The sequence below is a fragment of the Schistocerca nitens genome, chromosome 3 (genome assembly GCF_023898315.1).
Source record: "Schistocerca nitens isolate TAMUIC-IGC-003100 chromosome 3, iqSchNite1.1, whole genome shotgun sequence".
Lineage (NCBI taxonomy): Eukaryota > Metazoa > Arthropoda > Insecta > Orthoptera > Acrididae > Schistocerca > Schistocerca nitens.
The window spans coordinates 831,210,436-831,228,591 of record NC_064616.1 but is presented as its reverse complement, the minus strand read 5'-3'; the positions used below and the strand labels follow the sequence as shown (position 1 = coordinate 831,228,591).

Here is an 18,156-nt window from a genome sequence, read left to right as displayed (position 1 = left end):
TGGAATTGGTCCGCCTCTACGAATTCAACGGTCACCGAATCTGTTGTTGAGAAGCGTACGAACACTTCGACTGAAAGGTGCAGGACCTCCATCGTGCATGAACCACATGTTGTGTCGTACTTGTAAAGGCACATGTTGTAGCAGCACAGGTAGAGTATCCCGTATGAAATCATTATAACGTGCTCCATTGAGCGTAGGTGGAAGAACGGAACTAAAATGAGCTCTAACATGGAAATTAAGCGTTTCCGGACATATGTCCACATAACAACTTTTCTTTATTTGTGCGTGAGGAATGTTTCCTGAAAGTTTGGCCGTACCTTTTTGTAACACCCAGTATAGGATGTTAAAAGCCGCCTAGAGATCGTTTAAGTGTTTGTCGCTGTACTTATCCTATGCTGACGCCCATAGTTGTTTTGGCCGTTTTGAATGCTACACTTCGGCACTAGAATACGATATGCATCACAATTATATCAACAGTGATTTTCCAAATATGTGGACATCTGAATGGGCCGCATCTTCTGCCTAACCCGCCCGGTGGAGAAACTTACGGTATTTTTCTCCGTGAAGTACTACCGGAAATGAGAGAAATGTTGGAGAATGTCCCAACTACATTCAGGCAACGAGCATGGTTCCAGCATGACGGGGCCCCACAGCACTTTTTCTCTGGCATCACAGAACGTTAGACAATGTTTTCCCCAATTGTTGGATTGGGAGAGCTATGTCAGCGCGGTGGTCAATATGTTCTCCCGACCTCACTCCTATGAATATGTTTGTGTGTGTGGCGGGGGAGGGGAGGGGAGATATAGCGTTTGGTGTACGAGACACCGACAGGCACTCCAGAAGAGGTCTTTGCCCGTTTGGCTGAAGCTACAGCCATTTTCGCGAAACACTTCGTTGTTCTGAGAGCGTTAGAAGATCATCAGCACACGAATGCCATTTGCGCGTTAGTGTAAACGGACTACATTATCAACGACATCTCACAATATTCATCACACGGAAGTCTGAACTCCGTTCCTGAACATCAGCAGCGTCGAAAGTACCTTGGGGCCCCATCGGGAAAACAGTGTACCTGTCACATTTTTGTCACATAAAAAACTGTTTCTTTTTATCTCCTCTACAAACTCTAAAACGTTGTACATGTATTTTTTAGACACTGTATCTTAGTAAAAGTTGTTTTAAATAGATATAGTATAGAAAATAGCTGCATTAAATATGTGTGTCTTCTTTTTTCAACAGATGCAGAGATTTTTATTACAAAAACGAACTGCTGATACAACCCCAAAATGTTACTTTTTATCGCATCAGCAGTAACGACTGTGATATTTTTTGGATATATTCCATTGCAAGCAGACTGCGGCAATCCTACGTATTTTAATATTGGTGGCGTCTTAAGCAATAACGACAGTATATTTAACTTCCAGCAGACTATTTCCGTAAGTAAACTTTTCACACAAATTGGGCTATATAACTGTAAACTAGTTGTAAGTATTCGTAAGGACTTTTTCTCCAAGGAACTAAAATAAAAAGATAAGTGATGTGTTGTTTCCTTTGTAATTCAACCGTATGAAGTATTATTTATTGCACGATAGTCCAGAAGTGTGATGTGTGACTGAGGGAGCTAATCGTGAGGCGACGTCTAACTCTGCGGCTTCCGCGACTTGAACAATGTTAACATGTGTGTGGAATAACAGGTATAATAAAGGACTCTACAAATAACAGAAAATGTTTAGTGTACTCTGCGGATTCGAAGTATGTAAAAGATTAAATAAAATTCATTAAAAGAAACCTTTAATAATACACAAGAGCCATATTATTTGCGGATGATTTGCTAATCGTGAGCGGTTCAGAATCTCTACATATTATAAATATTGATGTATGTACGTACGTTCGGCATCACCTCCTAAGCTACTAGATCGATTTCAACCAAACTTGACATACATATCACTTCTCTCACGAAAGAAGCTCTGCGCGGGTAAAAACCACCACCCTCTGAAAGAGGTGGGGATGGAAATAAAAAAAGAAACACTACGCTCCACACGCAAATACCCAGAGTATATTCATCCAGTATTTGAGAATGAGAGCACTTCTTAGCGACATGCTACAAACTTTACACATAATTTCAAACTTCCACGAAGCTTTTTCTCGTGCGCAGCCCCCCCCCCCCCCCCCCCCCGCCCTCAATAGCTCTATTCGTAACACGTTTCGCAGAAAGTACTCACATTTACTACTGACTGTACCTGCAAAGTATCATTGCACCGCACATAGGTCAGCAGGAGATATGACGTCATAAACACTGATACACATGATAGCAATCAAGCATATGCTAGGATACTATCATATCCACCAAACAATATTTGCATAATAAATTATACTCGGCCAATTAATGTTTTCGCAATTATAATCGCCCGTCATTCAAAATAAAGTTATAAGATCAGTGATTGCTCTAGCAGAAAGGAGAGGTAATTTCCTATGAGAATAATAGTATAATCTACACAAAAGAATGCATAATCCTACTTAATTAGGCTTAAGCTACCATAAGGATAACTTTCTTTTGGGATAATTTGAGACTAATGATGGGTAATTTCAGGAAATGCAGGCAGAGGTTATTTAAGAGCCAGCTTGATGCTAAAGAGGGGTCTCAGTTTGTGATAACAAGTATAGCTCCGCATTAACGATATAGAAATTGTAATTTTCTTCTGTGGCATATTGTGAGCTCAATGACGGGTAATTTCGGAAAGTAGAACCCGAGGGTATATGCAGGATCTGTGGCCAACGTTAAGATGGCTCCTCCATCTTTTTCCCTTGAGGGGCAAGGAATATTAAACGCCGGCCAAGTTCTGCGGTCCATCATTCGGAACTCTCCAGCTAGGTCCATTCCTGGGGATCGCATCTACACTACACTGCAGCGTGGCGTCGTTCCAGCAGCCGTTAGCGATGACACTCATACTAATATCAGATCAGGACGATCTTTCAGTAGCGTTACTTAGACTCTGCCTTACATTGAACTTCGCCATTGTGTATTGTCCAAATGAAAGTGTACTTAAATGCTACCTTGGAATTATTACTCAATCAATTGTTTGCATGTACACTACGAAGGGCATAACAGTTAGCGATGAGGGTATAAAGTCACCATTTCCAGTGTAGTCGTCTGGCGTCACAGCAACTGGATCTAGCTGCTGCCGTGTCCCGCCCATTCACTGCCCTCATACGGCTCAGCCTGGTGCTACTCCCGCCACTTTGTGCCTTCACCAGGAAGTTGCAGCTACTCTTGGCCTTTCTCATGAAGACGGCGTAGCACTACATGCCCTCTTCTTGGTGACTTGCGACAACTCGTTATTTTCCTCTATCCCCTTGATGCTTCGCCTACTCTCCATTTCCTGTGGTATAAATAACTTTAGTACCCCTTCACATGCATCACCTCTCTTGCATTTTATTCTGACAGTGTAGATCATTGTTTGTGTTCTACCACACACTTTTCATCGTGTCTTTCACATCCGCCAATGTTCTTCTGGTCTTTTTACTCGTGTCCTCTTATGCATGTCACGTTTTCTGGGCCATCAATCCTGTCTCTGGAGCAACCCTTGCAATTCTTTCCATGTGCTTCTCGTGACCAGTTTTGTGGCTTATGGAAAATCCACCACAGGGCACCAGTGTCCGCCCTCTGCGCCCAATGCAGGGTCTTCCACATGCATTCCAAAATAGTTCAAATGGCTCTGAGCACTATGCGACTTAACTTCTGAGGTCATCAGTCGCCTAGAACTTAGAACTAATTAAACCTCGGTCGCTCGGTTCCAGACTGTAGCACCTAGAACCGCACGTCCACTCTGGCCGGCTCCACATGCATTCCATTTTGTGTCGTCGTCCATGACGTTTCAAGCCTCCTGGCCATTCTTCCTGTCAACACCCACAGTCCTTCTGCCACCCATACCCATCTCCACCCTCTGGGCATGTCACTCGCCGCTTTCTTTTTTTTCTAGTGACCACTGCCACATGGGATTAGTGGCCCTATCAAGTCTCAGGTGGCCACATTGGCCGAGCCCCACCTCCTAGTGCCGCCTCGCACCGTCACACCTCAGGTGGTCCCATAGGCTGAGCCCTATCCCCCAGTAGTGCCATGCCAGCAGTACTGGGAAATAGGGCTCTGCTACTCTAGCTACTGACGCTACTGGAGTGGCACTGTTGCGCCTCAAGTGGTTGCATTGGTTGAGCCCTGTCCCAGTACTGCCAGCGCCTTGCTGACGCTCTGCTAGCCTTTGCATCATTGTACCTCAGTCAGTCACATTGGTTGAGCGCTGTCTCAGAGTACCAACACCACCTCACCGACGTCACATCTGTCATTGTCACCGTAACTCCTCTGGCAGCCACATCGGTCAAGCCTTTCCTTCCATCTCTGCTGGAACACCACCAATGCCATGCCAGCCCTTCAGCACCGTTACACCCTCAGTGGCGGCATTTATCAACTATTGCGTTCCAGTGCTGCTGGCATCTTGCCAAATGCATGCTGGCCCATTGGCACTATCATGCCCTTGGCAGCTGCATTGATCAAGCCTTGCCTTCCACTGCCACCAGCACCCCAACGATGCCACTCCAGCCTGTCAGCATCATGATACTTCAGGTAGATGCATTGCTGATGGAGCCTCTCAGTGTTTCCGGCACCCCACCTAAACTGCACTGGCACATCATGGCCATGAACTCAGCCCCCAGCTACAATGATCGGGTCTTGCCTTCCTTTGCCTATACAAAGACCCTGAAGATTTTTCCATAGAACAGCTGATCTACTAATGTTGTCGGTTAATGTATGGACATTTCTGAGTTTTGCATTTCTCACAACTGTTCAGCTTCTACTTGAAGCAATATGATTTTCAGGTGTGTAGCACAGTTTGTATGCCCGATATGCAGTGTTTCTGAGATTCATGAGCTGTTTGTTCTTCAGTTACCCAAGGTTCAGGGTTCCTTCTTATTTTTGCAATGTGTAGGGGGGCATATTTGTCATATAGTTCAATAAGTTTATTAGTAAATCCATACAGGCTTTAGTTGCACCTTAAAGGGAGTAGAAGATGTCCCCCACACTACTTCTTGGACGTCAGTTGCAAGTTCAGATAAATTAATGTGTTTGAAGTCACCGTATACAGTCAGATGTGGTTTTTTTCTGGAACATTCCACTCGTAGTGAGTACGTCACCGGCAGATATTCCAGGTGAAAATATTTGAGAGGAATGAATTGCTCTGTTGGGGGATTTCATTGCGAATATATCTATGTGAGTGAGATTCTTTGTATGATGGGTGGGAGCAAGTTAAAATAGTGACACTTTTGAAGAAAAGAGTATCTGCTTAAATTTCACACTGGAACGACTATTGTGTAGAAAATTTTCTCTCATGTCGATCCGAGACTTGAAAGAGCAGTTAAGAAGCAGGCAAACCTGCTTGCTTTATGAGATTTGTAGAGTACACATATCAGGTACTTTCTGTTAAGGAATTAGATCTCTATGAACATATTTTTCAATCAGACCATAAGTACGCCCCTGCTCCACTCTGTTATACGTGTCGTGTCTTAGGAAGATGTAGTCATCTGGATTTCCTGAACTTGTGGGAATACTTGGTTTGAGCCTGGTTTCCCACTGAAGTATTACGTGGATGTCTGTCTCGAGATACATGGCAGAACTCGTCGATATCAGATGACAGAAACTGGATATTTGCGTGCGCAGTGTGGAGCTTGGTAAGTTCAGATGCAAAGCTCACGAGAATTCCGCTGCTAGATATTAGCTGTGCAAGTGCTGGCGAGGAAACAGAGCATAGCGAAGCTCGCTGAGCTAGGGGCGTGGGTTCGCAGAAGTGTGTGTAGCACGTACAAGGGACAAGGGAGGTTTAGTTGCCAAATCCAGCGAGCTTTGCAGCGGTCGTGAGGAAAAGACAGGAAAAGAAACACAGTAAACAGAGCTGGAATAATCTGTGCCCAGCAGTACTGAAAGCAAGATAAACGGAACAAAAACAGTGTGTACTATTAATGGCGCTACTGAACAGTAGCAATAATAACACGATAATAAATTGCTAAAATAAAAATGGAAGTAGCATTAAGTTGGTACAGTAAGTGACAAAGTAAATAAGAAATGATAAAAAACAGGACTTACTAATGGAGCGGCAAACAAAAGTTAACATATTAGTTAAGTTATGTTTAACTATAATCTACAATAACAATATAAACACACAAACTAGCAGCAGCAGCAAGTTTTGACATGTTCGTAGCTCCTAAAGCACAGGCTTTCGAATTCATTTGCATTGCAAATTGATCTTTTTTTCCATTTTCAGTCTTCACCATTATCATGCCATTATTGTCCGTACGTTTTGTAGCCCAAATCTCGAAATAACGTTGTTGAAAATGCTTACTCTTTCAGAGGCGAGATCCTCTCTTATTGTCAGACTTCTTCGCATAAAAATGAACACAAACACACAAACTTTTATTGTATGGCAACCGGTTTCAGTTAGTTTTTGACCAACTTCAGACTCTTTTACCATGACTGTCAGCGGTGCTAGTGATTATTGCGGGTGTTATAACTCCACGTAAGGAAACTGCTCAACTGTTATAACACCCATTTGTCACCGCCACCACCTGCCATCAAGGTATGAGGGTCTGAAGATGGTCAAAAACTGACCGAAACCGATTACCACAAAATAAATGTTTCTACTGTCGAGACTGTTTGTGTTCATTTTTAAAGCACTTTTTTCCAGACCGCTGTTCTCCACGAGAAATATTCTCAGAAATTACCTCCTTCTTCGCTCTTAAGATTTCGGATCTTTTGCTGCATGACACGAATTTCACTATTATTGGTCTAGGTTTTGTAGACCCTGGTGTCCTACATCACACTCTGACTTCTATCAAAGTCATGCAGTGTCTCCTGCAGACGTAGCTTCTTCGCACAAGATTCGTCACTAACTCGTCTGTACTCTCTGCTATTCTTCGAAATCCCGAACAGTCCGAGATTATTGCTTCTCTGTTATAGTTATAGTTCGTCAGACTTTTCGACCAGTTTCTGTTCGAGCAATGGTCCTCCATCTTGAATTTCTTTTAATGATTCGTTGAGAGCACGGTTCTCGCCCACAAAGTTTGCTGTATTTTGTCCATCACTGCTGCAGCGACAGCATCAGTGATGGTCTGGACAGCAGTTCCAAACGTGTCCTGTGGTTGTAGAGCGGCACTAACCGCAGCCTTGACGAGTGCGGCGACTTCAGCGATGCTGGGCGATGCGGCCGCAACTGCTGGTGTCGGCTCGCCCCAGCATTCTCGGCGGCCTGGCCATTGGCGGTGCTGCGCATTGCTCGGCGCTTTTCCATTATGAGAGCAGATTCAGGTAACATACAGTCAAAATGAATTAATAATGTGACACAAGGCACTCGTAACACGAATCCTGAATATAGAAAACAGCCTAACTGCTTAATAACACCTCCAAATTTCAGGTAAATTTGCGAGCTTGAGCTAGGACAGATCACCCACTTGCCGCCATCTTATAAATCTAGGCCATTTTTAAGGGACCGGAAGAGTGATAATCGCATGGGGAGAGATTAGGACTACAGGGAGGGGTGGTGGTGGATGTGCTCGAGTGTCCCCCCCCCCCCCCCCCCTCTTGAGTTGGCGCAGCTTCTGCAGTATGGTGACGCGCGTTAGCATAACAGCAGCCGTTGTCTCATGGAGCTTGTCGCACTATTTCACAAAGGTGGTTTTCGACAGCCATGTTTCCCCCATACACGTTCTCCAATTTCCTATGGATGTCTCCCAGTGTTTGTTCTTCGGCGGCCAAGAAAAGAATAGCGGCATTCTGGTGCGGTTTGGACGCATTTGGTAATGACGTCACCATAGTTCACGTTTCTCCATATTCCTCATGCACGTCGGAAAGATTGGATTCCCACATCAGTCCCTTGCTTGGTGCTTATACTCTATACCCGCATTGGCGTCGCGCTACATTGCATACATGCTGCAGCAACTTCCTAAAACGGAAACTTTTGTTGGCCCGTTACAGGGAGAGATGGGAAGGCCCAGAACAGATGTACATGCTTTCTGAGGCAGGCCTTTTCATTTCTTCACAGTAGCGCTGCGGGTCCGGAAATGGACTTTCAGAATCTAGATTTAATAACTTAACACAGTACTCTTTCGAATGTGAGTGACAAAATAAGAAAAATAAGTTGTGTGTAGTAATTATCCCCGATAGAACACTTCACTCAACATATTGTAACGTAATACTGCTTCTGAGTATGGCATACACAGTCAACATCGAGATGCACTTCTTAAATTCTTAGTTTATTGTATGGCTCCATATTTATATATGGTCCTTTTTTGTAGTTTTAATATCGAACCATAGGGAATCCTACAGAGCGGTACACATATTCCACGGGTCGGGATCGATTGTCTCCATGTGTAACGTTGTTCATTGGTTTCACAAACGTAAATGCTAGTATTTGGGAAAAGAAAAAGACTATCGCAGCGAGGATAAAACTACAATTAGTTCTTTCATTATTTCTATTTTTCATTAACATTAGAAAGTACAATAACACCATACTGATGATGGTTAGGATTAGGAGGTTAACACACATTCTGTTGAGTATAAATATTTGGTTACAGGTTCAATCCTCATACAACGTGACAACAGCATAACTGAGAACAAATATTTACTATTAATACCCAGTAACTTCTGTTTTCAGAACCTGAACTTTGCGGAGCATATAGTGCCGAAAGGCATCACGTACTATGCGACTGCAATGCAGATGGATCCAAATCCAATACGAACAGCCCTTAGTGTGTGCAACCTCCTCATAGCACAAAGAGTAAGTAAGAAATGACAATAATATGACTTTCTCTGTAATTTTGCATGTTAGACGCCAAAAAAATAGACTGTAATCAGTTGTTTCGGAGGAATGGATTTCTCGCGCACATTTCAATTCTTTGTGTGGATTACGCAATTTAGTTAGCACCTTCGCCAATCACAGCTTTTTCTCTTTTAAAACTTTGGTTCGGAGCGAGAGAGGACACAATGGAAGTAACACAAAACGTACAGCGAGCACTTCAAAATACGAAAGTTGTGTTGTTAAGCACTCAAGCAAAAATCCATGTTTCTCTCTCTCTCTCTCTCTCTCTCTCTCTCTCTCTCTGTGTGTGTGTGTGTGTGTGTGTGTGTGTGTGTGTGTGTGTAACAGAGGTTACAGAAGTAAACAATGAGAGGAATATAAATATGTTGAGGAAATTTCTTCTGGATAAATTAATGTTTAGTTCCATTTCGTCAAAAATGAGATACGAGGATTGGAACTTTAATAGTGGCAACTATTTATTTACAGCTCGTACAAAACAGGTACGTGTTTCAAAGTTTCACTGACCTTCAAAGTAGTGACCGGCATTGTGTATAACCCGTTGCCAGCTATGTGGAAGTCATAGGATAGTCTTAGCAGTGCCAGTTGTGTTGACAGTTCGAGCGGCGCGGTCTATTGCCAGACGAATTTGTAGCAGTTCTGAAGCGAATGCCATGAAGTGTTTCCTTCAGCTTAGAAATCGCGTTGAACTCACGAGGGCTTAAGTCAGCAAAGTTCAGTAGGTTGTGTAGCACTTAGCAGCCCAATCTGTCAAACAAATCAGTAACAGCTTGCACTGTACGTGCTTGAGCATTGTCCTGCAAAATGGTCAGGTCCTGCAGAAAGTGTCATCACTTCTGTCTCTAAGCTGGTCGTAGGTTGTGTTCCAAAAGTGAACAGCATAGAGACAGAAGTGATGACACTTTCTGCAGGACCTGACCATTTTGCAGGACAATGCTCAAGCACGTACAGTGCAAGCTGTTACTGATTTGTTTGACTGATGGGGCTGCTAAGAGCTGTACCACCTACTGAACTTCGCTGACTTAAGCCCTCGTGAGTTCAACGCGATTTCTAAACTGAAGGAAACACTTCACGGCATTCGCTTCAGAACTGCTACAAATTCGTCTGGCAACAGACCGCGCCGCTCGAACTGTCAACACAACTGGCACTGTTAAGAGTATCCTACGACTTCCACATCGCTGGCAACGGGTTATACACAATGCTGGTGATTACTTTGAAGGTCAGTAAAACTTTGAAACACGTATCTATTTTGTACGAGCTGTAGATAAATAGTTGCCACTATTAAAGTTCCAACCCTCGTAGATTAGAAAAACACATACCTCAGAACTGACAGACTTCGACGCAGACGCAAGCCAGTTTCTGTGAAATCTTCTAAACTTACAAAAATTTAATTTTTTCTGGATCAAAAATGGCTCTGAACACTATGGGACTTCTGAGGTCATCAGTCCCCTAGAACTTAGAACTACTTAAACCTAACTAACCTAAGGACATCACACATATCCATGCCCGAGGCAGGATTCGAACCAGCGACCGTAGCGGTCGCGCGGTTCGAGACTGTAGCGCCTAGAACCGCTCGGCCACTCCGGCCGGCTTTTCTGGATCGAGGTAAGATGTTCAGTTTGGCTCAACATTAATGTCTAATATTTTAGTCCTGCCCAAGGTCTCTGCTCATGAGATATATTGCCATCATTCCCGTAAGACAGCAGTACAAAATCGTTTCATATGCCAATTCCACCCTCTGTAATAGATTTGAATGTAAAAGAAATCCCGACATCAGCTATGCCGACTTTCCCAATATTAAAAAATAAGCTTGATGAGTAACCGCCTCTGCCTATAAACAAGTTAAATGAACATTTCGAGCCGGCCGCGGTGGTCTAGCGGTTCTAGGCGCTCAGTCCGGAGCCGCGCGACTGCTACGGTCGCAGGTTCGAATCCTGCCTCGGGCATGGATGTGTGTGATGTCCTTAGGTTAGTTAGGTTTAAGTAGTTCTAAGTTCTAGGGGACTTATGACCATAGATGTTAAGTCCCATAGTGCTCAGAGCCATTTGAATCATTTTTGAACATTTCGATTCAGTCACCAGCAGACATTCACCGCGGTCTGTTTCCTTGAAAGGCGTTATCAGTGAGCGATTGGCCCACCAGCCCATTCAACTGGCAGGAAAATTGGCAAAGTTGACTGTCAAGCCCCATCAGATTAGTAGTTTACAGTTGCGAAGGCGAAAGTTGGTAACTTGTGGTGTGCGAGAGAATTTCTTGGGAACGTGATGGAAAAGAGAAATGAACGAAGATTTACAACAGTTTCTAATTTGTCATAAATACAGAATAGTTCCAACCAGTATTGCAAGGAGTATCATTGCTGGCTTCCGAAAGATTGCAGGAGTAGGAGCACTGAAGAATGAATATTCCCGAAACAGAAAAGAATTGGTTTTATTCTGCTGTTTCCGTTTATTCCACCAACTTGTAATATTCCACCTATTGATGGAAATTATCGCCTGAATTGCTTCACTCTATGAGCACCAATGACACCGTCTGTCACACAACGCATCGGATCCACCAGCACTTACGCATCTTCAACGCGATGCGCAATCCTATACCACAGGAAATAAAACCGAAAGCCACCACCGCCCATCGATTGCGTGCGTTTTCTCGAGCTCATTTGCAGAAGCAATCACCAGAAGTTTTCCTTGAGAGTGAGTTCCGAAGTCCTCGCCATCTCTGGGGATACTGATATTCGCTAAAATCCATCAAATTCGAATACAGCGCCCACTGCAGTACATATGTTTTATTTCGGCCATCCGACATACTCTTTTCAAAGCAATCTAACTGGCACACACAGTGAAAACAACACTGAGATTGTCTGACGAGCTTCTAATGTGGTTGTTTCTTTTTTTATTTAAAATTAAAGATTTGTTTATACCATAAATATGTTTAGTTCGTTGTTGATCGCTGGTAAATCCCATAATTTTTCCCTCTCATTACAAATTCGACCACCAGTGACTTAAATCCCGCACTCTGTTGTTCAGTATAACAACTGCTTGTAGGAGACTGAACTGTAAATCCATGAGCAGGAGTAACATTTTTCTTCAAAGAACTGGAAATCGGCATGGGAGAGGGTGGGGATACAATATTTTTCTTCAAAAACTGCTTGGCCATAATTCTTTATTTCCAGCTCCATACTCTATTTCCATACTTACTACAGATTTCCATACTTACTACATTTTTGGCACTCTATGAATGGCTATATTTTGTGTTCATTATGTGACCTTTGCGTAATGTCTGCCGTGGCTCTCCGAGTCATAACCTGTGTGAAATTAGTTTTTCCTCTCCATGTGGGATTAGTGGACGTGACAACTGTCATGTTACGAATAAAATACTTAACTCATATACATTTACTGTCGATTATAACAGCAAATGACAGTTCAGTATGAAATTACAACTAAACCTGTCTTCACATACAGAAGAGCGGAATTTGACACAAAATGGTTCAAATGGCTCTAAGCACTATGGGACTTAACATCTGTCATCAGTCCCATAGACTTAGAATTACTTAAACCTGACTAACCTAAGGACATCACACACACCCATGCCCGAGGCAAGATTCGAACCTGCGACCGTTGCAGCAACGCGGTTCCGGACTGAAGCGCCTAGAATCGCTCGGCCACAGTGGCCAGCACGAATACAGAAGTTCAATGTGTAACCCTTGACCCGTCATTTCTGTGTAGTTGAGCTATCCAGTCCTTTCGCTAGAGCTACAACGACGTTAGGTACATAAGGAGGCTTATACCATTTTGGTACCACCCACTGCCGGCCAATAATAATCTGATAGAAATGGAGATAATTTGTCATGAACTTCCTGGTGTAGAACATTTTATTTTAACGAGAATTTTTCTTGTGCCTTCACACTCAAAAGAAAACATTAAATGTTTACCCAGCACTGAATGGAGGCTTGGTTCATGATCCAAGCTATTTTCGATAACAGCGATTGCCATACAGTACTGAGAAGAGTCAGAGTACATAATGACTCCACAATAAAATGAATTTTGTCCATAATGTTACGGTTGAACTCCGTGACCGTTTCTTTTTATGGTGTAGAATAATACCCGTTACCACGCATTTTATTTAACACACCACCAGTGTCGGGTTTCTGCCCATCTTCAAGTAGTTTACATTCAATTAAATGTTTCCGTACTCAAGGTTGGATTTAATTGTTTAAATAAAAACCAAACCCGGCTGGCCATTTAGATTTAGATTTTCTGCGATTTCCCTAAATTGCTCCTGGCAAGTGCAGGAATGATTCCTTTGAAAAGGTCACGGACGATTTACTTCCCCATCATTTTGTAATCCGAGCTTGTGCTCCATCTCTAACGATAGAATTGTCGACGGGAAATTAAACTGTAATCATCCTTTCTTTTAAAACGTTTGAAAGACGAGTGCAGTTCAGAACGGACGAGTGCAGTTCAGAACGGACGAGTGCAGTTCAGAACGGACGAGTGCAGGAATTTAACGCTTGTTGATATTGGTGTTCGCGTAAGGACCACGAAGATAAGATGAGAGAAATCAGGGTTCGTACGGAGGCTCGTAGATAGTGGTTTTTCCCTCGCTCTATTTGCGAGTGGAACAAGAAAGAGATGACTTGAAGTGCTACGTCTGCCATTACCCCACGGTGGCTTGCAATGTATGTATGTAGTAACAAGAGTCATATCATTGTAATGAGACTGTACTTATCTTTCAAGAGCTTTCGAAGCCCCAAAAAAGTATACTGTAACATTTCAGTAAAACAAATACACTTCATTCACCATCTCGATTGTTACAAAAGTTGAAGGTTTAACATGCAACAAAATTACGTGCCCATCAGCGTACTTTCACTTGCTGAAAACCTCGTTCAGATATCTTGAACTATTCACGAAGTAAAATGAGTACTCATCTTAATACAGTTGAGAAAGCATAATGGTGTTCACAATTAAAAATCTGTAAAAACGGTGATCCAAATTACTCTTCATTAAAAACTGCGTTGAGTCCCCCCCCTCGACGTGTTGTCCAGGGGCATCTTCTGAGTAAATTGGTATGAGGAACTAGTGGTCTCCGGTGGCTCGCTGAGAGCTAATGATTTAATGGTTATTTATTTCGTATATTACCTTTGCTTCTGTGAAAACAACTACACAACAGTGCAAAAGTCTGTTACGCAATTATCTAAACGTATAACATAAAACAGAGTGAAATACAAGAGAACTCTCAGATGAAACACGAACACAGTTCGGCATGGCGTCGTCGTATCTATGTCCATACTGTTGTGCATCATTGTTAAGTACGACTAATACCTCATGAAGAGTAGACCTAAGACAGAACCGAGCAATACTGAATCCAAGATTTCGGGCGAATAGTGACATGGGCGTTCATGCTGACAGCAGTAAGCACCGTGGATGAATGGAATATGTTCGTTTTCACAGAGCGCATAACGTCCACATTTGCACCGTTTTGCATTAGTTTTAGTGGAATAAAGATACGAACCAAAGTGGGGCAAGAAGCCAAACTAAGTGTAATAACTTCGCAACGAGCCACAGAGGACTAAGGATCCTTCATATCAAAATACTTAAAAGATATCCCTGAGAAACGCTGAAAGTTTCTGCTTAGAAAACGATCAACACTACTGATGATAAACATTTTAATTACTTGCCTAATGATATAAACTGCCTGACGGATAGCAAAGCTAAATTTGAAAGTCAGTTGAGTTTTCCCTTTTCAATCCCTGTCTCATAGATTAATCTTTATTTACGTGAGCTTATTTTTAATTGGTAAATATGAAACTATATTCAAATATGAATAAAGTTAATTAACTAGTAAAGTAGCTCTTTTGCGGCTTTACTAGCTGGTGTAGTACAAAACTAAATTAATGCTTCTGTACTCGTGCAACATTCCACTATATATTGTAACATAACTACTGATTACAATTTTCCGGCGCTGGTGATAATTTTGTGCTTAAAATTAGTTTTAATTCTTAACTTTTCAAACGTGTTATAGTTAGCCGAAATTATCCTGAATGTATTTAATATTTTAAGAGATGCAACTTTTCAAGAAATAATTAAATTTAATAATTAAGAAAAGCTGATTAAAACGAAAAGGCTGAAATGTAACATTTGAGCTTTATTTCTTTCTTTTAGTGCAGAAAAGACCAAAAAAACGGTTCAGTATCATGTCATCTTTATTTAACTTCAAATTAATCTATATAAAGTGTTAATCTGAACGAGGAACGGGTATTAGTCAAGACCTACTGCTATAATATTATCTTGGAACTCTTCCATTTGGTCCGTGTTTGCATAGAGAAACAGTAATATCACAAAGCGAGTCCACCTTGATGCAAAACACCTTGTTATTCGTTTATTTCTTTATTATCCCAAACTAGTTTCGGCGAAAAATATCACAATCATCAATGGGGTTTTTTAAATCTAAAACATGCAGAAAATGGTATGGTTGTACAAACACAGTAAAACATTATTACATTTTTACAAATCGTCAGCTGCTGACATACGAAGTTCACCTTTGAGTATTTGTTTACTAACAGCCGCTCACATGGTTGCAGATGACATGATGTTCGCTAAGTAAACAGACGGCAACAGAAAAAAGAGAACAGAAAATGTCACAAACAGCGCCAATAATTGCTTAAAACATGCTGTACAATAAATAAGGTATTATGAAAGTATCAACGTAAAACTATATTTCAAAAGACGATTTATAAAAATGTAATAATGTTGTGCTGTGTTTGTACAACCATACCATTTTCTGCATGTTTTAGATTAAAAAAAAAAAACACTGATGGTGATATTTGTCGCCGAAACTAGTTTGGGATAGTAAAGAAATAAACGAATAACAAGGTGTTTTACATCAGTTTGTGATACTACTGTTAGACCTACTGCTATAAAGAAAATTGGATTTACAGTTTCTAGATATGCCCTTTTGTGTCTCTCAGGTGTATGCAGTAATTGTCTCTCACCCGTTGACTGGTGACCTTTCTCCTGCCGCCGTGTCCTATACAAGTGGATTTTATCACATTCCTGTGATTGGAATTTCTTCAAGAGATTCAGCATTCTCCGACAAGGTAAAACTGTTCACAGGCTTCAACTTTTCGTTTTAAAATATCAGTATGTAGATGGAATAGTGACATGTTTCTCTCTGCATCTCGGTTCTACTTGTCGCTGCAGAGAAATTTGTTTCTTCTTCGATACAGTGTTCGGTGTCATACTATAATTATTATTAGCGTTACAAAGCAGAACCTGCATCAGTTAAGTAAAGGAATAAAACACTGGGTTTTCCGTTTCTGTTTTAGTGTTTTTAAGAGCATTCTTCCGTACTGGAAACGGAAGTTTAAGTATGCAATCTGCAAGTACTGCCATACATATGTGTTCGTCAGATCTTCACGTCAGCGATTAACCAATTCTTTGCATGTTTAGAAAGTACACTGATTACAATTTATTCAGCGTGAGTTTTGATATGATAAATTTTGTATGGTCACGCATAGGTGAGTGACATTCCACGGCGTAGTGTATGTAATCTCGATCGGGAAAATTTTCTTGATTTGTGTCTCACGCCGCTAAAAAGTACCACAGTTTGGTCGACCTGATACGTGATAGATTTCTGGTAACGGTATAACCATTAGGAATTAGCCTCTGTATGTCCGACTTTTTAGAGATGGTTGCGTGACTCGGCTGTTCGGTACAGGATGCCAAATTAAACACCTTTCAGCCGCCTGCTGTCCAACCTTATTTTATTTGGCAACCAGTTTCAGCGTTTTACTACGCCATCTTCAGGCCTCTGACCGACGTGTAGGAAGATTCTACCTCGGTTGTGATCAAAACAGGGGCCAGCAATACTGGTATTAGTAGATTCTCGCTTTAGCGATCACTTCAACTATCATCTACCGACTGTCGACAGTTGATGTTTGAAAACATCACTATAGCAAAAATCTACTAATACCAGTTTTGCTGGCCACTGTTTTGATCACAACCAAGGTAGAATCTTCCCACATGTAGGTCAGAGGCCTGAAGATGGCGTAGTAAAATGCTGAAACTGGTTGCAAAATAAGATAACGCTGGAAACTAGACGGCTGAAAGGTGTTATCCTATTAGAAATTATGACGGCCCAGTGTTAAGATGCTAGAATTGTACACTGCCTGACAGAAAAAAAAGGAAAGCGTCCAGAAGGGGAGATGGAAACAAAATGAAACTTCACAGACAGAGTGTGTAGATGATAGTACTGCAGTGATTACAAAATCGATTCAAACTGACTAAGAAATCGGCAGATGGAGACCTCTTATCAGTATGACGTTGCAGCCATTCTGGCGTGGATGCATGCACTGATTCGGTTGGGAAGGGTGTCATAAGGCCGTTGTATTCTCTCTTGATGCAAGCCGACCCCCAGCTGTTTTAACTGGTCCTTGATATCCTGGACACTTGCGTTGGGATGGAGTTATAACGGTGCAGTTGGTGACTGGCTTCTGCATCGTCAGCTGCAATGGAATTCCTACAGTGTGTAAACTTTCAGATGGCAATCCTCTCCCTAGTTCTCAATCGGTAGAAGTCGGTAAACGTCGGGAGGCTTCGGTAGGCACGCAGTTTCGACTGCTGCCAACATTACGTAGCTGACTGTGTTGTACAGGGTAGCCATTGTCGTCTGCTTCGTTATTGTTTTGCGCTGTACTGTTCTGCGTGTTTTTATTGTGCAGTTGTGCTAAACATTATCAAAATGAGTGAAGAGGCAGTTGCTGGCCCATCTCGGGAGTCGCCAACAACCCCTAACGGTAGGCCTACGGTTAGAAGGAAACCAGTTCTCACTTCGAGAAGTACATCACTCCGTGACGTCCTCCCCACCCTGGTCGATCTCCAAAGGTACGGCCAGCTGCACAGGACGACTCATGATGTGACCTTCTGGTGTCCGGAGTATTATCGTCCTTACCCTGCCGTCTCTTCCTGGTAGTACCTTTTCTATCCTGGCCTTCTTCCACATATGTCGCGGACGAAGGTCCTCTTGTCCTCTTGGATCAGCACGATGTCGCCAGGGCGAAAGGGGATGACTCGTCCCGATGGGCGTTTAACTTCATGGTAGTTCCGGAGATCCAATAGGTATTCTTTAACCCAACGGTTCCAAAAACTGTCACAGAGTTGCTGTCTCAGTCGGAATTCCTTTGTTAAATTCGTGCTCGCTGAAGGCTCTGGTCCCGTCGGAATAGTCGTAAGTTTTTCTCCCGCCAGAAAATGGGATGGTGTGAGTGCATCACAATCATCTCGTGGTGTGATGGGCCTGGAGTTCACC

At 42.4% G+C, this 18,156-nt stretch overlaps 1 protein-coding gene across 1 annotated transcript in view; it reads left to right on the top strand.

The window, feature by feature from the left end:
• The window catches only part of LOC126248855 (glutamate [NMDA] receptor subunit 1), a 613,579-nt gene that overhangs the window by 161,602 nt on the left and 433,821 nt on the right, over positions 1-18,156 (top strand). Inside the window, exons 2-4 of the mRNA XM_049950286.1 lie at positions 1,237-1,433; positions 8,691-8,813; positions 15,818-15,946. Coding sequence (XP_049806243.1) covers positions 1,284-1,433; positions 8,691-8,813; positions 15,818-15,946 — 402 coding nt within the window. The 5' untranslated portion in view covers positions 1,237-1,283. The remainder of the gene's footprint in view (positions 1-1,236; positions 1,434-8,690; positions 8,814-15,817; positions 15,947-18,156) is intronic.